The following is a 25,929-nucleotide window of genomic DNA, read 5'->3' as shown; positions in this document are numbered from 1 at the left end:
CGTCTTGACATTATTCAAATTTAAGCAATTCAGGTATACATAAGGACACTTCAAAGTTTGTTAAATGTACAACGCTTCCCCCAGCTGGTGGCACTACAAATGTGACACAATAGCCATACGACATCTGAATGCAACATCAATGTGATCAGCCCACAAGACCAAACAGTCAGAGATCGGTGTGTGTGTACAAAGTTTGGTGACGGTAGCTCAAAAGGGATGACCCATCTTCTAGGTGGCGCTAAAGAGCCCCCCCGCACTATTGCTTTTGCTTATCGGACATACAATGGCAGCCAAAAGTTTGGAATAATGTACAGATTTTGCCATTTCGGAAGGAAATTAGTACTTCAATTCACCAGTGGCATTCACCTGATCACAAACTATAGTCAGGACATTACTGATGTAAAAACATCACTATTAGAAAAAAGTCATTTTCGATCAAATCTAGACAGCACACTCCAACACCTTATCCTTGAGTAATCATGATAAATTGATCATTTGATACTAGAAAAATCACTTGCCATTTTATCAAACACAGTTGAAAACTATTTGGTTCATTAAATGAAGTTTAACGTTGTCTTTGTATTCAAGTTGTCACAGTATGCAATAGACTGGCATGTCTGTAGGTCAATATTAGGACAAAAATGGCAAAGAAACAGCTTTCTCTAGAAACTCATCAATCAATCATTGTTTTGAGGAATGAAGGCTATACAATGCTTGATAAAAGGTGTACACTACAGTCTTCAAAAGACAAAGGACAACTGTCTCTAACAAGGACAGAAAGAGATGTGGAAGTCCAGATGTGCAACTAAACAAGAGGATAAGTACATCAGAGTCTCTAGTTTGAGAAATAGACGCCTCACATGTCCTCCGCTGACAGCTTCATTGAATTCTACCCGCTCAACACCAGTTTCATGTACAACAGTAAAGAGAAGACTCAGGGGTGCATTATGGGAAGAATTGCAAAGAAAAAGCCACTTTTGAAACAGAAAAACACAAAGAGAAGGTTTGAGTGGGCAAAGAAACACAGACATTGGACAACAGATAATTGGAAAAGAGTGTTATGGATCTAAACACCATTGAGCTTTTGTGGGATCAGCTAGACTGTAAGGTGTGTGAGAAGTGCCCGACAAGACAGTCACATCTATGGCAAGTGCTACAGGAAGTGTGGGGTGAAAGGTCAAGTGCTACAGGAAGTGTGGGGTAAAAGGACACCCGAGTATCTGGACAAACTGACTGCTGGAATAACAAGGATCTGCAAAGCTGTCATTGCTGCACATGGAGGATTTTTTGATGAGAACTATTTGAAGTAGCTTAAGTTTATTGTAATAGTAATTATTTACGTTATTAATGTCCTGACAAACATTGTGATCATTTAAATGCCACTTTGGTGAATAAAAGTACCAATTCAAAACCTGTACATTATTCCAAACTGTTGGCCACCAGTGTATAAACAATTTTCACATGAGAGCAACAAGAAATATGGAGAAATGTGAAAATTATTCCAGACTTCAATATTTTCAATTTTTTTTTACTCATCCCATTATATAAGATGTCGTTCATGCCGCCCAACGCCGTTTCAGACCCATCTATTTTGGTATATGGTATTATGATTAATACTTTATTCTCATCTTCCTCAAAGCCTAAATATCTTTAATGCACATTCCAGATCACCTTGCGCATGGTCGACCGCGTTGCATTTGAGAGTATACTTTTCTGACCGCAACCGAATAGGATCACGTTAGACGCATGTCCACTATAACTGCTTTGTGATAATCTTTTAGTCGTTGGCCAGAGCATGCACAGACTAGGACTGTTAAGAAAATCTAGATGACGCGTGGCCAATTTGTGTCACACATACTGTGTGTGGAGGGATCCCGAAGTACACTTTGGCCTTTATACATTCCAGACTGTATCTGCATGAATGTGTGTTGTGAGCAGTGCCTTCGTTGTTTGGTAAAAAATACAGTATTTATGAAGGCGGCAATGGTTGTGGCACCAGCAGTTCCACAAATCTGTCAGAACGTGCGCTTTGGTCTTTACCTCGTGAGGAGCCGAGACGAGACAAGGATGAGCGTCGGAAAGAGGGGTATCCAAAATAACTGATGTCTTCAGAGAACATGGCGTCTGCATCAATGATCACACTGGGATGAGCGGAGTGAATGTCCGCGTCGAGCAGGGACATCAAGTCTTCTATAGAAATATTAAAGACATTGTGTCAAAACAAGCATGTAAGAGTTAAGAACAGTCTTAAGATACACTGTAGCAGAACTGCAACTTTGTTTAAAGCAATAAGCAACAATAGCAGCTGACACTGATATGTCAAAAAGAATATAGCAAGTTTTTTTTTGTTGGTTTTTTTTTTAGTTTAGGGCTGAAACGATTAGTTGACAACGTTGACAATAATAAATTGTCTTTCACAGCTTCAGGTGATGTAGATGGCAAAGTATGAGGGAATTATAATGCGCATCTGATCACGTGACTCGATGTGCATGACACTGCGGAGACTCACAGCATGTGGAGGCTCATGCTACTCTCCACGATCCACACACAACTCACCACACGCCCCATTGAGAGAACCACTAATCACCACCACGAGGAGGTTACCCCATGTGACTCTACCCTCCCTAGCAACCGGGCCAATTTGGTTGCTTAGGAGACCTGACTGGAGTCACTCAGCAGCAGGTAGAGCGTCTTTAAAATTAACACGCCAGCGTTACATCTTTAATGCGGTTATATTTAATGCGTTACAGCTTTATTAAAAGTTAAAATAATACGGAAGCAGATCATGTAAATAACTACAAACCCCGAAACTGGCATTTCTCTGTGCAGTCAACGCCTCTTCTGAGTTTTGTGAATGTCCCGATCTAAGGGGTAGAGATTGAAACTGCTCCGGCTGATACACATTCGGTAACGGGACACTCGTCCCTCGAGCGCACATGCTTAATGCAGCTAGATTATAACGTGATGACTCGAGACTTATTGAGTCATAATATGTGTTACTGTGTGTTTCTTACAGAGATGAAAATTGGCAATGCACAGCTTTATTAATAAGAGAGAGTTTGTTTTTGAAGTGAACAGAAAGATTAGAGGTGTAGTCTTTGCCCCATTATACACCGAAACAAAATAGGTTTGATTTGTTTTGGCTTGTTTTCTAATATAAATACCTAAAACTCATTTAAAACAATGTACATTTACTTTAGCAGCTATACTGCAGAAGAAAATATTATCTGAGAATTGTAATATAATATTAAAAATATCTAAAAATCCTTTAAAAAAAGATGCACTGACCCGAGAAGCAGCATATAAGATATTTAGACTTGCTTTTAGAGAATAGATCTTGAATATACATATATTTTGTCTTAACTGAAGTTGCAGAAAAAAAAATACACTTTATACAAAACACACATTTATAAAATTCACTTATATTCTCTTAAAGCAAGTCTAAATATCTCAAGTAAATGTATCTTGTTTTAAGGATTTTTAAACAATTAATAGTTGTTTTTTTTTACAGTGAATTTCTTTACTGAATTAAACTTAAAAAGTATTTTTCCCCTTTAATTCAGTGAATGTCATTTAGAGGTATTTTTCAAAGATGATTTTGTCCTCTTTATTGTTAGCATGCACGTTTAATATGACCTTTTAAGTCGGGACACAAGCTGAATAATTGGTTCACAGCTAATGATTAATCATTAGATTAATTGCCGAATAATCGTTAGTTGCAGCCCTACTAAAGTAACACAGAAATATGATATATAAATCAGAGGCCTTCTAAAAACACTTTCAAGGAGGAACGAAATCAATCATATCGATGCGTTACCGATCCAGCCTGTTTGTTTACCTCCAGGTAAGTAGGACTCACTGGCCGTGTCGTCGCCATCATCTCCATCCTCATCATCTCTGCTCAACAGGTTGTTCACAGCCAAGTTTACATCCAGGTTTGTGCGCTGGAGCTCTCGAATGATTACACTTCTGGACTTTCCCTGAAGAACCACCTGGGCCTGAAAACACAAGCAAATCCAATGAGTTATAGAATTATTCTGCCTATCAGAATGAAAGTGTCCATTTCCCTTAAAGGGACGGTTCACCCAAAGTATGTATATTCTGTCATTAATTACTTACCCTCATGTGGTTCTAATCCATAATGTGGCTAATTTGTACGTGGACCACAAAGAAATAATTCCAAAGAATCAACACCAAACAGACAATTAAGAAATTTGGCTGAATATAAATTGTCAAACAAATAATTGCGCTTACGTCAATTAAATGTCATATATATTTGAAAAATGTCTTAAGGCGCACATGTGCTTCATACAGCTTTAATAATGTTACATATTTAACTACAAATAAATCAAATAATAAAATAGGGATTATGATTCATTTCAATAACATGAAAATTGTTTGGAGGGGAAGAGTATCAGTGAATAAAAACGTCAATTTCAATCTGTTTCTCACACAAAGCTATCGTATGACTGCTGAAAACTGCACAAGTCAAATGGACTTCTTCTATGGTGCTATTTTGTCCTTTTTTGGTGCTTGGCTGTTATTATTTTATGGTAAACATGCTGCCTAGTATGTACTTTTGGGTTTCACAGGAAAAAATTAAATAATGTATTAAAATAATATGAGGGTGATACAATAACAGAATATTCCCTTTTGGATAAGGTATCCCTTTAAAAAGACAAGAAGGTCTTTAACACATCACCGCAGCCATGGAGTGTGTCCCGCAGAGACCGTTACCTGAGAGATGAGCTCCTCTGGGATGACCGAGGCTGGAATTACAGGCTGTGGCTGACTGCCCAGCAGGCCGGACCCTCTGTCTCTGCCAGTGCGGATCACGCGGGTCTGTCTACGTGAATCACGAGCCGCTGTGGAGGACCGGCCTGAAGACCCTCCTCCTCCAGCGCCGCCTCCACCTGCTCCTCCGCTCCCACTGCCACCTCCTGCGGTTCCTCCGCCACCGCCCCCGCCTCCACTGCCTCCACCGTTCACTCCTGAACTCCAGCGGCTCCTGTCAGGCGAATGAACAATCAGGCTCAGTTTACGGACGACATCATTCTCCCTGTATCTCACATTCAATTCTAAAGCCAAAGTGACCTGGATGCATTTATATTTCTGCCTTGCCATTCTTATCTGAGGTGAAAAGTTTCATTTAAAACACACGTAAAAAATATAATGTTCACAAATTGCAATGCTTTTGTGGCGACTGTGGAAATTAAGCAGCATTGGGAATATCTCAAATGATTTTAATGCATTTATTTGCCCATAAACGTTCCGAAATATTGTGCAATTAAGACATGTTGTTTTGCAATTCTTTATCTCGCTCCTTTCATGCATGAGGGTAGAGACAGATGTTTTAAGTATCTCAGATTTAAATTCAGTAGCAAAACTACATTCAAGTTGGTTCGAATAATTGTAATATTTTAATAAATCAGCATTTTTCATGGATTAAAATGTTCTAGTTTATTTAGTTAAAATAGATGCATGGGAATATTGCCGTTTGATGTGACATTGGTGCATATTAGACATGTGACAGATTATCACGGTAATTAACATGCACGATGATATTGTTATCATGGGCACTTCAAAGTATATATAATAATTATAGATAACCTTTTGCAAAATTTTGTTTTTTCCCCATCAATAAATAATGATTCACAACACAGCATAAATGACATGCACACTCATGTAAACAAAACCAACATGGATTTTATCTATTTACAGTTTTGCACTTTAATCTGTACTAAAAGGACTACACCAGATTTGTATTTGTAAATGTTAAAAATAATTAAACGGTGTGACTGTTCAGAAGAGTCTTTCCATGTTTGCAGCTATGTTGATATGATATGCTACTTTAAGATTTTTGACTTTTTGAGCTGTGACCTATTGCACGTGTGCCTGCCAACTTTACCTGATGGCTGCATTCCTCAAAGCCCACTTACCCAAGGGTGTTGCCTGCCAGTCTGCCCAGTGTGTCAGAACCAGACAGGAACCAGGGCGGATCACTAGTCCTGCCTGGCTTGGAGCTCCTTCCTGTCCCTGAGACACTGCTCAACTTTGAACTGGAAACAAAAGATGGGAGATCAGTTACACATCTATAGTCCCACATGTGGGACCATCACAGAGCCTGGAGATCACAGGCCTATGAGCCAACTGGGGGGAGGAGGGGGTTGACTACCATGGCAACACCCTTGGGAATCAGACCTCATTCCTCAGGCAAGAGCTTTAGGAAAGGTTTCCCCTAAATCATGTGCCATCTTATTGTATGATTGTATGACATGTATTTTCTCTACTAAGAATTTAATCCAATGACATTTTTTCATTCAATACAAAAGCAACATGTTTGGGCTAATCACTGCATCATGCATGTATGGTGTTCATTTATATATGCAAACTTCATTACATAATTTATATAATGTTCAATTTGTGTTTGTCATAGTGGGGACGGAAGAGGTGGGCATACCATGAATTTATCAAGACTTAATATTCAATTCATTAAAAGTTAAACATCTTCGATACAAACAAGCAAATATAAACTGACAGTGAACGCAAAGCGCTTCTCTTTAAATGATCATGTAAATGGTTCATTCACACAGTGTTAATGACATGCAGTGGCACAGAGGAGGAAACGCACAATAACTCATCACGCCACCGAACTAAATACATTTCAAAGGTTTTGTTTCATGACAAATAAGGGCTCGTGGGTTTAAATAAAGAGCATAAAATTTACGTGTGAAAGTGAAGACAGAAACATGTTACCATTGCATAATTTAATATAATTAAAATATATAAAATGTACATTAAGGTTGAAGTCAGAATTTTACACACACTTGGGTTGAAGTCATTAAAACTTGTTTCTTTTAATCCCTCCACAGAGTTCATATTAGCAAACTATAGATTTGGCAAACCTACTTTGTGCATGAGACGAGTCATTTTTCCAACGTTTGTTTACAGACCGATTGTATCACTAAAACACAATTCCAGTGGGTCAGAAGTTTACATACATCAAGTTAACGGTGCTTTTAAGCAGCTTGGAAAATTCCACTGATGTCAAGCCTTTAGACAATTAGCCTATTAGCTTCTAATAGGAGGTGAACTGAATTGGAGGTGTACATGTGGATGTATTTTAAGGTCTTCCTTCAAACTCAAGTGCCTCTTTGCTTGACATCATGGGAAAAGCTAAAGAAATCAGCAAAGACCTCATAAAAATTAAAACATTAAAAAAAAATCATGAATCATCCGAGTCCTAGATTGACATAACCTGAACGGCTGCTCAGCAAGGAAGGATCCACTGCTCCAAAACCACCATAAAAAAGCCAGACTACAGTTTGCAAGTGCACATGGGGACAAAGATCTTACTTTATGGTCTGATGAGATAAAAATTGAACTGTTTGGCCATAATGACCATCGTTATGTTCTGAGGAAAAAGGGTGAGGCTTGCAAGCTGAAGAACACCATCCCAACTGTGAAGCATGGGGGTGGCAGAATCATGTTGATGGGTGCTTTAATACAGGGTTTTTTTAAAACGAGTACAAGTACCATTACTTTCTGATACTCGCCGATACAGAGCTGGATGCTGAATGCTTTTTTTGTTGAATTTATTTTATCATCAAAATGGGGTCTGGGTATCTCAGTGGTAAAAGACGCTGACTATCACCCCTGGAGTCGCGAGTTTGAATCCAGGGCGTGCTGAGTGACTCCAGCCAGGTCTCCTAAGCAACCAAATTGTCCCGGTTGCTAGAGAAGGTAGAGTCACATGGGGTAACCTCCTCGTGGTCCCTATAATGTGGTTCGTTCTCGGTGGGGCACGTGGCGAGTTGAGCATGGATGCTTCGGTGGATGGCGTGAAGCCTCTACATGCACCATGTCTCCGTGGCAACGCGCTCAACATGCCATGTGATAAGATGCGCGGGCTGACGGTCTCAGACACGGAGGCAACTGAGATTCGTCCTCCGCCAAACGGATTGAGGCGAATCACTACGCCACCACGAGGACTTAAAAGCACATTGGGAATTCCAAATTGGGAGACTTTATTTTTTATAAATGTAATAAAATGGTGTTTAAATTAATCAAAACTTTAATTCAAATTAATTATTATTCATTTGAAGTGTTTATATACAGCACAACCCAAAATACAACATTGGAGTTATCACATAGATGTTAGATATTGCCTGAATATAATACAGTTATCATTGATTTATAATTACTATTATTAGTAGTAGTAGTAGTAGTAGTAGTAGTAGTAGTAGTAATAGAGTGAATTACTACAATAGTGATATATTTCTGTCATACTTTTTTTTTTTCATTTAAATGAAGCGTTTGAAGTGTTAGTGTGATGATGGTAGCTTTTCAGTCTGAAAAAGCCAGGCACTACGTGACTCAGTGATGACTAAACTGCAAAACCCTGCCATTTAATTTAATAAGCATGTGCTCTGCATGTGCCTAGCGCCACTAGGTATTTGCTCTTCGTTCACAGTCATCTACAACAAACAGTTCGATGCACATGACAGTGTTTTCCCAGTATGAGCCAAGGAAGAGCTTGAAAAGGTACGTCCATTGCGTTGGCACAACTCTGTCTCTATACGTTAATCAGGAGGCACAGATCTAATCTAGGGTGACTGTTCATGCCAGCTCAAACATGCACTTTCCACAAGTCTAACGGGATATTAATATCTCACCCATCATTGCCGTCAGGCTTGCCGAGCTCCAGACGATCGGGCTGGACGGCAAAACTTATCCTACAGATACGTCCATCCTGAAACAAGGAAACAAAGGAACCCTATGGATGACTAAACAACGACATACTTTTTTTTGTGGATTCAATTCCTTTAAAAGATGATGACCCACATGATGAACAAAGAGAATTACCTCAAGGAGAAATCCAGCATGATTTGGTCCAACCACACACTGTTTAAGTTTGGCCTGCTCCAACGGAATAAGGTGCGGATGACTGCCGAGAGAGAAATGTTAGCCACTCAATCCTCCACTGATGTGGAAAAAAAACTCTAAAATCACTGGATTTCAAATATGTAAACTTGTTGCTAAAGCTTACCTGTTGCAGTTGTATTTGTTGAGCTTCTCTGACACTTCACGGAGCCTGTCGGAAACATCAATAACATTATTAAAGATGGTCTGTTGTGGCTTCTAAAAACAACTCAACGTCTCATTGAGAATGCCCAAACTAAAAGCGCTCTCTCCGCATTATCAAAGACACCGTGTGCGACACGCTCGACTGAATCAAGGGCGCAATCATTCAATTGGTTCCAGCTATGGGCACCACTGGCCAAACGCTTGAAAGGAGGAAGCTGAGAGTGGATGATTATGGTGCATTATGGTTGAAGAGGAGAACGGTACCATTCAAGCGTTCCTTGGAAAAAGTTGGCATTAAACCAGTTGTAAAAACTGTACAAGCACTCTATTCCAAAACGTACGTACATAGGCAGCATTTTAAGGCATTATAGGCATGCTCCCGACACCAAGGCTGTTGCTAAATGTATAATACACAAGATACCTTCTATTGACCACATTATATAGCTCCATCGCATGTACTGCATCCACCTTTTCCTAAGTCCATTGATGCTTTGCTTGATAAAGGAAGTAACGCTCAGATTTCATGCTAACACCGTTGTTGATGTTTAGGCTGCAACTAACGATTATTTTGATAATCTATGAATCTAACGATTAATCATGAGCTCTAAACCGATTATTCAGCTTGTGGTTAAGGATGTCACGATTACCCAATTTCACGATTAAAATGGTCACGGTTATTAAACCGTAAGAATTTGTAAGCTACGGTTAAAAACCGGAACGAACATGTTGTCCATTTAAAAACATTTTTGTCTTTCAGTGTGGGTCAACTAGTTGCACCATGTGTGTGCCCTGCCCTCTGGTCTGTGAGGCTGTTACTATGGTAACAGAGTTCACGTAGTGATTGTCTAGGTAAGGCGGGGAGCGTGCAGAACGTTAACTTTCTGCGCATTTGAAACTCTCAAAATGAAAACATGGCGGAACAGCGCGATCTCCCGGGTTGTATCCGCCGAAGAAGCGAATCAAATCAGACAAAATTCTCCCAAATATCTATCCAAAAAAATGACGCATGAGTTGTTGAAGACGGGTATCCCCAGTATGCAAAACGTGCAGACGAAAAGCGCCAGCAAAAGCGGTGAAAACATCTCAAATATTCCAGCACCCGAGGGATCACCATCCAGAGATTCATGCCCAAATGAAGGTAATCATTTTACACAGCAAATATGATATGTTGTGTACTACTAACCTATTGGTAAAGTCAAACACTGAATTGAAATGGTAAAATCCGAAGAGTTGTTTATTTTAAGTTTAAGAGAAGAGGTTCAGCTTTATATTGCGATACTTCCAAATAGTTTTTCCTACTTGAACAAGATTTCAGCGAGCATAAAAGTGCTGTGATTATTCGGTAATATAACGAGCAGCCGGACAAAGGAGGAAGGTTCTCCTAGCCTGACACCATTTTATTTTAAACATATGGATTAAGTTAGTTGTTTTTTGGTTATTTATATTTAATTTTATTAGGGCTGGGACAACAAATATGCGCGTTGATTCGTCAGACCCAATACAAAGATGGCGGCGCCGGAGCGTAGTAGCAACACGAGTGGCTCCTCAGACTATCAGAAGTGCAAGGCGGCACGCACTCGTTCCTCTAAAGTATGGGAATTCTTTAATTTAAAAGGAAACAATTCCGTGATATGTCACCTCTGCAAAATGGAGATGGCCTTCCATTCTAGCACCACGGCAATGCACCAGAATCTGAAGAGAAGCCACCCGGACTACACGCACGCACGCACTCTGCGCAACAACAAATAACAACTTACACTGACACTTTCCTTTCACCTTAAGAATACTGTGCGCGCGTGTGTGTGTGTGGACGCACGCACGCATTTTTTAAGCTAGGCCTGTGTGTTTCAAGGCGTCAAGGTTTTATTGAATGCTACCTCTGACTAAGAATGCATTACTTTGCACTTGTATAGTCTTTTATTTTAGAATTTTAAGAGCAATAAACATATATTGCAATGTTAAGGAATTCATGTTTTTTTCATGCAGATATGTAAATCAACATGTATAAATTGCTATTAGTCAATTAATGGGGAGATAATCGAAATCAAACAGGAAAAATGAATCGTTAGATTAATCGATGCATCGAAAAAATAATTGCTAGATTAATCATTTAAAAAATAATCGTTTATCCCAGCCCTAAATTTTATGTGATGCATTGAAACATTAGGTACAGTACGTTTTGGTGTCAGAGGGCAGATAGAGAAAATTGCACCTACATAAAAGTACTTTACCTACTTGTTTTCAACTTAGAAGTAGGAATATACATGTTAACCGCATGTCCTAACGACTGCTGCAATCAAACTTAAGTTGTGATATGTCTGTGGAGGGTTTTACTAAATCAGACAATCGTACCATCATTAACTCACATCGTGACATCCCTACTTACGCCCGACTTAAAGATTGCATTAAACGTGCTTTTAAAAATACCTCAGTGACATTCACTGAATTAGAGGGGAAAGAATACTTGTTTAATTCAGTAAAGATACATTTACATAAGCAACATATTTAGACTAGCTTTGAGAATGTATTTTATAATTAAGTGTATTTTTTCACTTTGTTTAACTTCTGCAAGTGCAGTAAAGACAAAATATACTTCATAAATAAATATATTCAAGATCAATTCTCTAAACGCAAGTCTAAATATCTAATATATGCTGCTTCTCAGGGGACTTTAAAATATTTGTATTTTTTATATTATATTTAACATTCTCATGTGCATTGTTTTAAAGGAGTTTTAGATAGCCTATTTATATTGGAAAACAAGCCAAAACTAAAGCAAATCAAAATGTATTTTTTTCGGTGTATAATGGGGTGACTACACCTCTCTCTCATCTTTCCGTTCACTTAAATTCATCTCTAAAAAACAAACTTGTGTTAATAAAGCTGCATATTGCCAATATTCTTCGTGATAAGAAATGCACAGTGACGCATGTATTATGATTCAATAAGTTGCGAGTCATCACGTTATAGTCTAGCTGCATTAAGCGTGCACGCTCGAGGGACGAGTGTCCCATGACAGTGTGCATCAGCCGGGTGCAGTTTCAATCTAGAGATCAAATGACTATTCGACAACTGAATTTGTTTTATTGTCGGCATTGTTGATAACGTCGACTAATCATTTCAGCCGTATTGTTGCTGCAGCGTACGTCCATTCATTCTTTCGTTGTGGTATTGGGATTTCCAGGAGAGGGTGTTTGATTTCATCATGACACATCTAATGTAAACAGATGTGTGTGCTTGCCATCTTGTTACCCTGTTTGTTGATATCAGACAGACGCATTGAGGAAGAGCCGTGAAGTTCTCATGCTTGGGTATTTAAATCGCTTTTCAAGTGGTCCAATCGGACGGTAATACCATTTAAATGTTTTGATTGAGAGGTGGCACGTCACTGCCGTCAGGGACGCATCATTCAGGATGACGTTTACACCTCAAATGCAATGGTGTCACTTGAGGTTTTCATCCAAATCACAAAACGTTTTGCACCTTGTTTACCACAATTTATCCACTGATCATCTGTGATTGGATCATCCAAAACACATCTTAATACCAGCTGTATACAGGGTCTAAAATGACTGCAGTAAGAGCTAACGAATGCTATAGAACGACCTCCAGGTGAAGTCCATAACACCACCATGTCTTATCACAACTGAAGCCGCGTTATAACAAACAAGTCCAAATGAGGTCATTCATCAGATCATAATTAACCAACTACTGTTGTTGTCCAGTGCAGTTCCGTTCACACAGCACAAGTCTGCGGAGAATGCAGCTGCGAGTCTTTAAAATGTGCGGGTGTCAGTTCGGTTCTAGAATGAGGTTGTCACACTCGTAAACAACCATCATGTGTGTGAACACAACCGTATCAAGCACTGAAAACAGGTCTGACAGCCATATTCAGCTGCTGTGTTAACGTGGCCTTGGTCTGTTCTTAAACATATTAGATATAATCCTAATATATTCATAAAACCATAGTAACCACAAAACTACATCACTATAGACCATTTTAAGAATGTAAACAAAAACCAAAAGGAATTAGAACAGTCCAGACGTATTTTCATATCCTTTAAACAAAGTCTCTTTTGACAAAGTCAGTCCACCGTCCACCAGTCTTTGGAACACTCTTGGGTAGCTATTTTTCTATGTAAACAAGCGTCATGAAAGTGCAGCTCCTATCTACAGTTGAAGTCAGATGTTTACATACAGCTTAGCCAAATACAGTTAAACTCAGTTTGTCACAGTTCCTGACATTTAATCGTTGAAAACATTCCCTGTCTTAGGTCAGTTAGGATCACTACTTTATTATAAGAATGGGAAATGTCAGAATAATAGTAGAGAGAATTCTTTATTTCAGCTTTTATTTCCTTCATCACATTCCCAGTGGGTCAGAAGTTTACATGCACTTTGTTAGTATTTGGTTGCATTGCCTTTAAATAGTTTAACTTGGGTCAAATGTTTTGGGAAGCATTCCAGAAGCCTCTCAAAATAAGAGAGGCTTCTTCCAAAATTGGCCCATTCCTCCAGACAGAACTGGCGTAACCGAGTCAGGTTTGTCGGCCTACTTGCTCACAAACGCTTCTTCAGTTCTGCCCACAAATGTTCAGTCAGATTGAGGTCAGGGCTTTGTGATGGCCACTCCAGTACCTTGACTTTGTTGTTACGCCATTTTGCCACAACTTGAGGTATGCTTGGGGTCATTGTCCATTTGGATGGACCCATTTGCGACCAAGCTTTAACTTCCTGTCTGATGTCTTGAGATGTTGCTTCAATATAGCCACATCATTTTCATTCCTCAAGATGCCATCTATTTTGTGGGCAGGGGTTCTAAACACAATTATGTATTTAATTGTGCATCTTTTCAATTTCTTCCATTCATTTTAATAGAAGTGGCCCGTCTCTGCTAAACAGTCTCTGTTTTGACAAGCGGGAAATGTCCTTGGAACAATGACGTCACTTGACCTCACCAATGAACAGTCCTTGAAATGGTCTATAAAAGGAATGACCTTACTATTAAAATGTATAAAGTGATGTTGTAATGCGGCTCGAGTGTTTTAATCAGTAATCTGGAACCAGACTGTTGCACTTTATTAGCATGTTGCCTTATAAAGCAGTTGCCTATGTAGACAATAAACAAGGCAGCTCAGTAGGTTTTGGAACAGAGCCACAGTCCGTCTTGGCATGATGGCACAACACCAGTAACATCACCTGAAAAATAAGCGATCCAAGAACAAATACAAAAACCAAAAACATGGGATGAGAGTGTGTGGGGAATACTGGCATAGTGCTGCAAGACAACAAACTTGATTGAGCAGTTAAGAGCGATGCAGCGTGAGAGGTACTGCAAATATGAAAAGTTTGTGTACAGTTAATGTGGCGTCTCACACGCTGGGAAAAACAGCACGAGCTGTGAAACAGTCCTTATTATCGTTCATGGCGGCAGCATCCCGTCGGGTATAGACACCTCAGTAATCACATGAGTTACATGAGTGTATTAAAGGTGCAGCATGTACAATTTTCATGTAATATTTGCCTTTTCTTTGTCAATGTATGAACGGCTTGAAACGCAAATTAAACAAAAGAGCCCTTCCCGGACTTCCTAGGTTGCCTATTAAAGCCTGTAGACTGATTTCCATGCAAAGGGAGCGGGTCGCTTTTGCCGGGAAAATCCAAAGGATGTGACGTTTATGCGCGCTCCTGAGAGCCTTCTACTGAATCCCATCTGGTTAAGCGGGAATGCGGTCAATTGACCTTCGTTCGGTTTTGGGGATCAAAACGGACCCTGAATTGGCGTTCTTCTTATGGGACGGGTAATCTTACATGACTGCAAAGCATGTGAAATATAGTGCCATAAGGATTGATCTGTGTTATTTTAGCTAACTTGATCATGCCCGCTAACACGGATGAATTGCAAGCTAACTTGCGTCGTAACTTTCAAATAATTTCAACGATCTTCTCTTTATACTAAAAGTCCGTTATACAGGATAAATTTAAGCAAATACGCTGGTTTCTTGATCGTAGTACAACATATGACACACAAAACATGCAGTGCAACAGTAAAGTGTCTGATATAGTCGCTAGTATGTAGCTGTATGTGTGTATCAGTATGCTATCGCTATGTTAGCCAATAAGTAGTTTTCGTTTAGTCTCAACGTTTGTAGTAAAGCATTCATAACTGTCATTTTATTTATGCTATCTCATCTGTCAGCATGATGCCGGTGGATCACGTTCAGTCTCTTTATACGTTACGTCATTGTTTTGGTCGATGCTCGCGTCTCTATGGAGTGTGTGCACGAGCGCGAGCAACAGCCAGCTGCTGCAGTTCACTGAACGGCCACAGGTGTCACTAATAACAAGCGTTTCTGAATCCTACATACTGTACCTTTAAATATCTCACGATTAAAGGGTATTAACAATAGTAGGACATGTAGAGTCCAATGTTCCAATAAAGTTAAAGCAGTAACAAGTAATAAATGAAACATTAATAAAATCATCCAACTAAATAAATATGTATGGAAGGAATTCATACAAATTATTTATACAATATTAAGAAATCATAATATAATGTATTAAATCATTTAAAAATAAAATAAGGAATATTAATATGAAATGACAATTAATCAATAACCAACAATTTCACGTTAGGTATAATTGCACCTATGGATTATCAGTTCGTCTTCAGTTTGACAGTAAGCTTTTTTATAGGGCTATCAGTTTTAACAGAGAATATTTTATTAGTCTTTATTAAAAAAAGCTTTTTAATCAGCAAAAACTAGGCATTCTCTAGAAAACTCTTCGGGATGAGAAGACTGCATGTGTGTTCTCAAGTTAGATGTTGTGGACTGATATAGCAGCAACTTAGAAATGACGTTGGTTTTGTCAACAATCTCGCCTTCGATACTCCAGAAACCGAAGCAGCGCCACACAGCACTGTTAAGATGTTTTGGTGCAACCAAGATCCTCTCCGACTCTGTTGATCAAATGATCAACGCAGCCGTGCCGCATCTAATGGGTTGAACTGGATAGGCTAACAAAAACAAAATCGTGTCAGCTACGTCATCATCTGGTCTCGCGCGCCTCCCGAGGCACCTCAAATTCGAATGCACGGTTTTTGCATTAGAATGTGTATTTTATTATTATTTTATCTAAACAATGTGGTGAGAAATGCAAGAATATGATATATAGTATCTTACAAAAACATAAGAACTGATGCATTTATTCTTGCTGAACTGGTAGAAATGGTTTCCATGTTGCATCAATATATAAGCACTTCAAACAAAACATCACCCACAATCCGTTTTACATCCATAATGTTTTCCCAAGTGAAAATAGTACATCCAAAAATGACCAATAACCAAATCATCCTGTTCATGTTACACTTGCTATAGTTTACTTCCATGATGTTTCTTCATTATATTGCAATGTTGAATGTAAATCAAGCCAATCACTGAAACATCAAGCCAATCACTTGGTCTGATGAAATAACATACAGTTTACATACAAAGTTAACGGTGCTCCACAAGTCTGGTTAATCTTTGGGAGCAATTTACAAATGCCTGAAGGTGCCACGTTCATCTGTACAAACAATAGTACCCAAGTATAATCACCATGGGACCACTCAGGAAGGAGACGTCTCCTAGAGATGAATGTAGTTGTACGAAAAGTGCAAATCAATCCCAGAACAACAGCAAAGGACTGTGTGAAGATGCTGGAGGAAACAGGTAGACGAGTATCTATATCCACAGCAAAACAAGTCCTATATTGACATAACCTGAAAGGCTCAGCAAGGATGAGGTCACTGCTCCAAAATTGCCATAAAAAAGCCAGACTACAGTTTACAAGTGCTCAGGGAAACAAAGATCTTGGTCTGATGAAACAAAATGTAACTTTTTGGCCATAATGACCATAGTTATTTTCTGAGGAAAAAGGGTGAGGCTTGCACGCCGAAGAACACCATCCCAACTGTGAAACTTTGGGGTGCAGCATCATGTTGTGGGGTGCTTTAATGCAACTTCACTAAATAGATGACATCATGAGGAAGGAAACTTATGTGGATATATTGAAGCAACATCTCAAGACATCAGCCAAGAATTAAAGCTCAGTGGGTCTTCCAAATGGACAAAGACCCCAAGCATACCTCCAAAGTTGTGGCAAAATGGCGTAACAACAACAAAGTCAAGGTTTTGGAGTGGCCATCTCAAAGCCATGACCTCAATTTTGTGGGCAGAACTGAAAAAGCGATGCTGACAAACCTGACTCAGTTGCACCAGTTCTGTCTGGAGGAATGGGACAAAATTCCAGCAACTTATTGTGAGAAGCTTCTGGAAGGATTCCCAAAACATTTCACGAAGTTAAACCATTTAAAAGGCAATGCCACCAAATACTAACAAAGTGTATGTAAACTTCTGACCCACTGGGAACGTGCTGAAATAAATCATTCTCTCTACTATTATTCTGACATACATTCTTAAAATAAAATGGTGATCATAACTGATAATTCACATTTGTCACATCAGGGCTCCAGACTAAAAAAAAGACTAAAAGGGACTTAAGTCACCAAATCACAGAATTGCTCAAATAAGATTTCTGTTCAGAAACAAGATCAAAATATAATTGAGAAGTAGGGCTAAAAGCATTAGTCGATGCTATCAATAATAGCACATTATAATTTTGGCATGGATGCGCTAAAGGAACCGAGAGATTCTCGTTGATGTCGGCTGAACCGGCACATTAACCCTGTGAAATGCACATTGAAAACCATAGTCACATTATAAATAATATGGGTGTGAATCACAAGGTAACTGGCGATACAAAACAATATTGATATCTAGGTCACGATACAATATTATTGCAATAATTTATTTTTGGTTTATTGCAATTCAAAACTATGATATATTGCGATATTTCACTCAATGTTTCTCATTCGTCTACATCGGCAAATGCATCGTTAAATTAACCCTCGTGCGACCTTGGGACATTTGTCTTTTTCATTTTAGTTTTTTCCCGATCATTTTGGATGTGTTAATGCAAACGGCATACATTTCGCCAAAGGTGTATATTTTGGGGGGTGGGGATTTTGATATTTCAACCTCAGTTCCTATATTACACAGTGTAACCAATATAGTCACACTCAGGACCTTTAGGACACAAATGTCCCCATTTAAAACGGCAATATCTGATCCCAGTGCCATTAAAGCATAAAATCATGAATTCTATGATATTATGCTTTCATTCCGGAGCCATGACTTCAACATTTTCCACCAGGGGCCGCCATTTCTCATGTTTAGCCTATGGAGCAAATACAAGCTTTTTTCCTATTTTCTGTAGGGCTGCCCCTTAATAGTCGACCAAACCTTAGTCCAGGAGAAGAGTCTTGGTCGACCAAGTTTTGATTGGTCGGTTGGTTGCAGAAAAAAAAAAAAAAACACAGGACACCGACGAACACTTGTATTACCTCTGGTTGGACACTAAGTGGTACTATGGGGTAATTTTCGTTAAGCAGAGTTAGGGTTAAGCAATAAAGCAAGACACAGATTTCAAACTTTGAACTTTATTTTAACTAAAAATTCTAATGAATCTGGAAGTGCAATTAAAATGTGTGTTGTTCTTTACAACAGTTGTGAAGGGCAACATCTCTTTGGAAACTAACCTACTTCATCTGTGCATTCTCTACTGCTTGGGTATTTTGTTGTCCAAGAAAATATATATATATATATATATATACACACACATATACACACACACACACTTCTTGCAATATAATTACATCAGCAACCCCTGGGCAGAGGGATCGGTGAATATTCTTGCTTTAGTGATTTTGCACTGAAAAGTAAAACGTATTTAAAAAATGAAAAACTTAAATCAAATACATTTCTAAAATTGCACTCCAAAGAAAACGAAAAAGCGATTAAAATAATGAAGTGATCAAAAATAATAATATACAAGTAACCACATTTCCATTTACCATCAGGCAAGTATCGGTCCAAACATGCAGGCGGAAAATTACTTGCACAAATGAAAACAATTATAACTGTAAAAATAATAATTATAATGATGATAATAACTGAAATTTAAATCATGGTTCGAGGTGAACGTGTTTTTGTATTATTTTGTTTTAATCACAGATGTTTAGACTGCAGAGTTGCGTTCACAAACTGCTCTGTGGAAATGAAGTCTAGACGATAATGTTCTTGCAAAAAGAAATTCAGAAGACCGGAGAACCTTTGACATGCACATGTTCCACAGGACTCAACAGCGTATCATATATGTGCATAGATGTGTTTCTGTCATCTGCTCTTAATAATATAATTAAGTGTTTCTTCAAGTGGGTGTCTGTGACTCTACAGGCAAATTATTTGTAATATTAATAATCAAATATCATCTTGACATGGTCAAAGGCATCAGCTATTAGCGATCACTCTGACCATCGTCGATCCTCGAGATCATCGTCTATCGGCACAAGCCTAATGTCCACTTCTCACTATAAATTAACAAAATGTTCGGTCAGTCTCCTTGCTGATTTTTCTGACACATTCAGTATCATTACCGCTTTTGCCGGTGTCGCTGCGGCTTGCTTCGTGTGTGCATTTGTGAAATGTATATTGTAAGCAATGTTACTCAGCCCTGGAACTCAAACCATATTCTGATGCCTCCCAAAAAAAAAAAAAATATATATATATATAGATGACAGTGTGTGTTTTGTATGTGTGTGTTGAGAAATGCGTGTGTTTTATGTAAACAAACTGGCATTTAAAGGGTTAAAATCCTGAAAATGAATGAATATTTGGTAGTTATGATCAGGACTGATGTTGGTTAAAAAAAACAAAATTAAAAGGGGAAAATAATATTCATATATAACATTATGGCAGTTTTTTTAATATGGATATTTTTGTCCTCTTAAGGACCTCTGAGTGACTTTTTATTGATGCATAAGGGTTAATATTAAAGTGGTTATTTAACAAACAAGGCCAGTTTATTTCCTAATATGCATGTACAATGCAAAGCCATAAGCATATAAGACCATAATGGCTCCCTACTTCTGTATAATATAGTATTTATGAATACATTAGTAGCCTAAACACTATAAAAACATTATTACAGTTTCAATGCACAAAATAGATTTCACCTAAAAGTTTAGACTATTTTATATGATACTAACATTTTTGTCAAAACACTTCAGCGAGTCATACTACTGTAAAATCTTAATACATTTTAGTAAGGGAGGGTGATTGTGTGTAAATCATGATATGCCCTGGAACGATTCGGCAAAATTGTTCCCGTCATCACAATATTAATATGGGAAAATGAAATTAATATTAATGATGGGGGTCTGGCTATCTCAGCGAATACTGACGCCGACTACATCCCTGGAGTCGCGAGTTTGAATCCAGGGTGTGCTGAGTGACTCCAGCCGGGTCTCCTAAGCAACCAAATTGGCCAGGTTGCTAGGGAGGGTAGAGTTACATGAGGTAACCTCATTGTGGTCGCTATAATGTGGTTCTCGCTCTCGGTGGGTCGTGTGGCGAGTTGTGCCCAGAAGCCGCGGAGAATAGCGTGAAGCCTCCACATGCGCTATGTCTCCGCGGTAATGCGCTCAACAAGCCAAGTGATAAGATGCGCGGATTGACAGTTTCAGACACGGAAGCAACGGAGATTCGCCTCCGCCAGCCGGATTGAGACGAGTCACTACGCCACCACGAGTACTTAGAATGCATTGGGAATTGGGCGTTCCAAATTGGGGAGAAAAAACAAATAATATTAGAGATATTAACAATATCACAATACTTTAACATACTGATATTTTTCCCATCCCTAATAAATAATTATCAAATAAAATTTGTATAATTAATACTTCCGTAATTTTCCAAGTTCGAAGATCCCCTGTATAATTACATTATGAACAGTATTCACTGAAAGAGAATTTCTATCATATTATATGTGAGCAAAATGGACATTATAATATATATGAAATATACCCAAATTAATTGGAAGTGAATCCGGATATCGCGATATATCGAATCTTGACGTGTATCGCAATACATATACCACCGTGAGGTGGCTGGCGATGACCAGCACTAGCAATTAGGCAATACATTTCCTAAACAGAGGGCATACGAACTTAAAGGTATCCTTCTTGGTTTCATATATCAGAGTGGTATGCTTCAAACCTGCATGAACACACACCGTACACCAGGACAAGACATTCCCAACACCCATTTTGTCCAAGGATGCTTTCAATGTTACAGGCCATCAGCCGACCACATGTGGATTCATCATGCGGCTGTCATTAGCCATAACAGTCCAAACGCCAACCAAAACACTCACTTCTCACAATCTACATAACATGTGAATATTACACTTAACATACACGCCTTTATTATTGTTGTAAAGTCATATATTTACCGCTGTTCCCTCTCTTTTTCACCTCCCCATCCCCCAACCCGCATTGTGTCTCCAGTCACCCGGGCCTCGTTATTTTTAGACCCAAATGTCCAACCTTGAGCGTTTGCAACAGCTCTTAGATACTTCATAGTTTTCATTAAGATCCTTTAAAAGACGTTTGACCTCATTATCTTGATTTCAAGCTCTTGTTTTATATAAATACCTGTCATTAAGCTGATCTTCGGTCCCGGGTAACGGGTGAACCACGAAGTGAATGGACGTCATGGGTTCGGTCCCGGTTAAAAACTATCTTTTCTTTACGGGTTGTGTATGAAAAGTGTTTCCAATATGAATCCCTTCGCCGACAGAAACAGACAGGCTAAAACATACAACCGCCTCATCCACATGCGGCCATCTTACGTCGGTTTAAGCTTCTTTGGGTCTGTTAGAGAGGAACAGCATGTAACGGCGACGCTGATTGGTTCATGGATGGCATGTGTCGTGGATGCGGATTGGTGGAGAGGCATAAAGGCCGGGAAAAGGGGCGGTTCCTTGGGTCTATTCCCATGTGACAGCGTTGTGTTTGTTTGTTAGGGATGGGCGATACTACTTATTTTCTTTTCGATCCAATACGATATAGTTCGGGTTGCCACTTTTCAAGTTTTAAGGGTCACTTAAAGGGGGGATCACGGCCCCTAACCACATCCACATTTTTAGCAATAAATATGCGTTATTAATAAAAATAAATTGTATATCACTTTGTATATGCTAAAATGAGAACTTTCTTGACCCATGACTTATATAAAAAAAAATATTTATATGTTAAAAATATATTTGTGTTATTTTTTTATAATTTGTATTTATTTTATTTATTTTTTCCTTCACCTGTACTTCTCTTTATGATTGTATTCATACATTGTTTGATCTTATTGAACATTCATATAGAAAAAAAACTCAAAATTTTTACCATCATTTGTGGACTTTTCAGACGGTCCCTTACAGCAAATTTTCCCACTTATATTAGTAATTTATTAAATTTTTTTATTATTGATGCTCAAAACAGTACAGTAAAAAGTAACAGTCAACATCAAAACACATTAAAAAAAAACAAAGCTGGGGGTGCATATAATATAAATTGTACAAACTGACAAATTATGAGAATTACATGACACTGAAAAAGGAAAAGTATTGCAAATAGATAAGGTTTTTAAGGCTTTTCTGTTCTCAGACAATTTAATTGAAATTATATTAGTTATATTGGCGATCTGGACGTCACCATGACGTCATCTGACCATCTTAAATATGGGACAAATCGCATCCCATCATATTATCTTTAAATACAGTACGATGTCGTATTTATGGGATGGGGGGCAACCCTAAATATCATCGATACCGATACTTCTATTAGATAGTAAAAAAAATAAAAATAATTATATATATATAAATATAACTTTTTTTATTTCTTGGGATTTAATGGATCCTTTAAAATATATTTTTTTACTCATAATTCAAGATTTTTTATTTTTTTTATTTATTAGACTTCTGTTTTGTTTACCCTTACTACAATATTACCAGTGTTGGGTGTAATTCATCACTAAGTAATTCATTTCTGTCATAAAATTACTTTTTCACTGGAAAAAGTAAAGTAAGGGACTACTCAAATTTTCAGAAATGTAATTACAGTTACTTCTGATGTAATTGCGTTAAATACTGAATAGACTAGAACAATTCTATATGAAATTTAATATAGAAATGTAACATCTAAAATTAAAAAATTTGTTTTCTAATTTAACGCCGCCCCCTTAAATTCTTTGGCCAGTTCATGAATAATTAATTTGATTGGATATAATTTATTTGAATGAATTAAAAGAATGGTTTCGTGTCTATCCTTTTATTTTTCATCTGGTCGAGGTCGATAAGGGTTTTCGAAAGTAATTAGTTATAAGTAATGCAATTACTTTTCAGCCAGAGTAATTAGTACAGATTAGTAGTTAGTGTTTAATTAAATTTTTAGAGTAACTTACCCAACAAAACCATAGTTAACTATTTTATTTAATTACTTATTTACAACAATTACACACAAACTCATTGTAAGAAATGTCACCTTTAGATATGTTGTTATTTTAGCGTGAATTTTTGTGTGAGGATCAATATTTCTGATACAACATCAGTATTGAAAGTATCAATAATTTAGGACTGATCCTTCCATCCATAGAATTAAAAAAGTATCCTAGAGGATATGCATGAGTTTAATACACACATTGGGCTTTCTATGTGTGCTATTGTCTGGCATGCTCAGACGTGTCATATTTCTAATGCACAAAGTGTGCAGGTTAATTGACCCACTGAGGCTGACTCATGGTGTTTTGCTTTATTTCTAAACCCATGGGAATAAAGCAATGATGTCATACCCACCTACTGCTCAAACACACACCTTTTTTCAAATCGTAGTAAGGGCGACACTCACAAAAACATGACCAGGTCACATTATAAATGTGTCCTCAGACTGACATCCTACATTAGTGGCTTAAATTTGGTGATAATATCTCATTGTGTTCAAGAGTTATAACCATTTAATTAAATGTGGCTATGACCTTTTTGTGCTTTTTCGTGTACTGTTTCGACGATGAATCGAAAGTTAAAATATTATTGATATTGGGTGAGAGTGCAGACAGAGAACATCTTTGCAATGGTTTGGTTCAGATCGGAGGAACAGCCTAGGACTAGTTAAAATAGCTGCTAAAGTTGATTGGTTGACGGCGGCCATGTTTTTCAAGATATTCGACTGTCCTCATAGTCCTTGATGGCACCTTGACACAGCATGCAAACATTTTAAGTAAATTGGACTAATGGTTCCATAGCTGGAGCCATTTATAGATTTTTATGTATTATAGCGCCACCAAGAGGTAGAGATGCGCAAGTTTGTGTGTGTCATCAGAATGACCTCATACATATGTGTACCAATTTTGGTGATAATATCTCATTCCTTTCAAGAGTTTTAACCAATTTTCAGTAAATGTGTCCACTCCAACTACATACATTTCGGCGTACCTTTGCGTTGATGAATCGAACGTTTAAATGTTTTTTGATAATTATTTATATTGGGACTCAAGAGAACCTTTCTGCACTGGTTTGGTTCAGATCGGAGGCACGGCCTAGGACTAGTTCAAATAGCTAGGACTAGGAATAGCTAGGAAAGTTGATTGGTCGATAGCGGCCATGTTTTTCAAGATATTCGACAGTCCTCATAGTCCTTGATGGCACCTTGACACAGCATGCAAACATTTTAAGTAAATTGGACTAATGGTTCCATAGTTAGAGCCATTTATAGATTATTTATTTATTATAGCGCCACCAAGAGGAAGAGATGCGCAAGTTTGTGTGTGTCATCAGAATGACCTCATACATAAGTGTACCAATTTTGGAGATAATATCTCATTCCGTTCAAGAGTTATATCCATTTTTGTAAAAGTGTCCACGCCCACTACATACATTTTGGCGTACCTTTTTAAACGTTTTTGATCATTATTAATATTGGTAATATTGGGGGTCTGTGACACACTGTTTTGTTTCAGTGTATTGTTACAGTGTACTGTTTCTTTAAATCCATTTAACACAAAGAACAGTTTGTTTTCCATAAAGCATATATAAATAGATTGGTTTTAAATGAATGAAATGCCGGCTGTTAAACATTAAGACAGGAAAAGTTATGATGTGAAATTAAGAGATAATTCTAAGGGGGACGTATACAAACACTAAGACATTCAATTATTAGAATGCATTAGGCTACATTTATAATAATGCCAAATAAAATTGGAATATGCCATTATAAAACTGTAAATATAAAAAATGTTAATAGCAATCAGAACACTTATTCTTTTCCATTCAATGCCAATAGGTGGCAGATTTCACCTTCTAAATGACATAACCAAAAGTTTGTTTTGTAGCAGAGATTGTAAAATGTAACTGGAGAATAGTTCCCTTTTTTGTCTATAGATTATGGCATTTAAAATAAGTATAACAGAAGGTACAATTAAATTGGGTGATTGATGTCATTTACATGTTCAGACAGAAAACACTTCCAGAATCCAGAATCCAGAATCGGTCTGTCTTCGCCGGCCAAAGGTGGTCAGCGCAGACCACAACGATCTGCCCAGGTCTGTCGGTCCTGGGCGAGTCCCATCCAATTGTGTCCCAGATCTTGTCGTAGCGAGTCGCGCCATCGTGTTGCAGGGCGCCCGCGTGGCCGCTTGATGTCTATCGGCAACCAGACGGTGACTTCGCGTGTCCATCTATCGTCCGTCCGCCGCATCAGGTGCCCAGCCCAGCACTTCTTGGCCTTGTTGGCCAGGTCCACCACGTCGACCACCCTGGTTATGGCCCGCAGCTGCTCGTTGCGGACGTGGTCAATCCTTTTAACCCCGACCATGCGGTGCTCGATTGCGCGTTCAGTCACGGCCAGCTTTTGTC

General features: G+C 38.3%; 1 protein-coding gene across 3 annotated transcripts in view; it reads right to left on the bottom strand.

Moving 5' to 3' along the window:
* Positions 1–21,890, bottom strand: part of LOC127655728 (E3 ubiquitin-protein ligase UBR5-like) — a 76,527-nt gene extending 54,637 nt beyond the window's left edge. For all 3 annotated transcript variants that reach the window (XM_052143690.1, XM_052143691.1, XM_052143692.1), the window contains exons 1-8: positions 21,683–21,890; positions 9,050–9,094; positions 8,866–8,947; positions 8,676–8,752; positions 5,940–6,059; positions 4,738–5,008; positions 3,839–3,998; positions 2,041–2,190 (exon numbers count right to left, since the gene is read on the bottom strand). In XM_052143690.1, the coding sequence (XP_051999650.1) occupies positions 2,041–2,190; positions 3,839–3,998; positions 4,738–5,008; positions 5,940–6,059; positions 8,676–8,752; positions 8,866–8,947; positions 9,050–9,094; positions 21,683–21,744 (967 nt within the window). In that variant the 5' untranslated portion in view covers positions 21,745–21,890. The remainder of the gene's footprint in view (positions 1–2,040; positions 2,191–3,838; positions 3,999–4,737; positions 5,009–5,939; positions 6,060–8,675; positions 8,753–8,865; positions 8,948–9,049; positions 9,095–21,682) is intronic.
* Between the last annotated feature and the right edge of the window lie 4,039 nt (positions 21,891–25,929).

Source organism: Xyrauchen texanus, chromosome 15 (assembly GCF_025860055.1).
Source record: "Xyrauchen texanus isolate HMW12.3.18 chromosome 15, RBS_HiC_50CHRs, whole genome shotgun sequence".
In the NCBI taxonomy this organism is placed as follows: Eukaryota; Metazoa; Chordata; class Actinopteri; order Cypriniformes; family Catostomidae; genus Xyrauchen; species Xyrauchen texanus.
The sequence above is the reverse complement of the archived record's forward strand: the minus strand, read 5'-3'. Positions and strand labels throughout refer to the sequence as shown.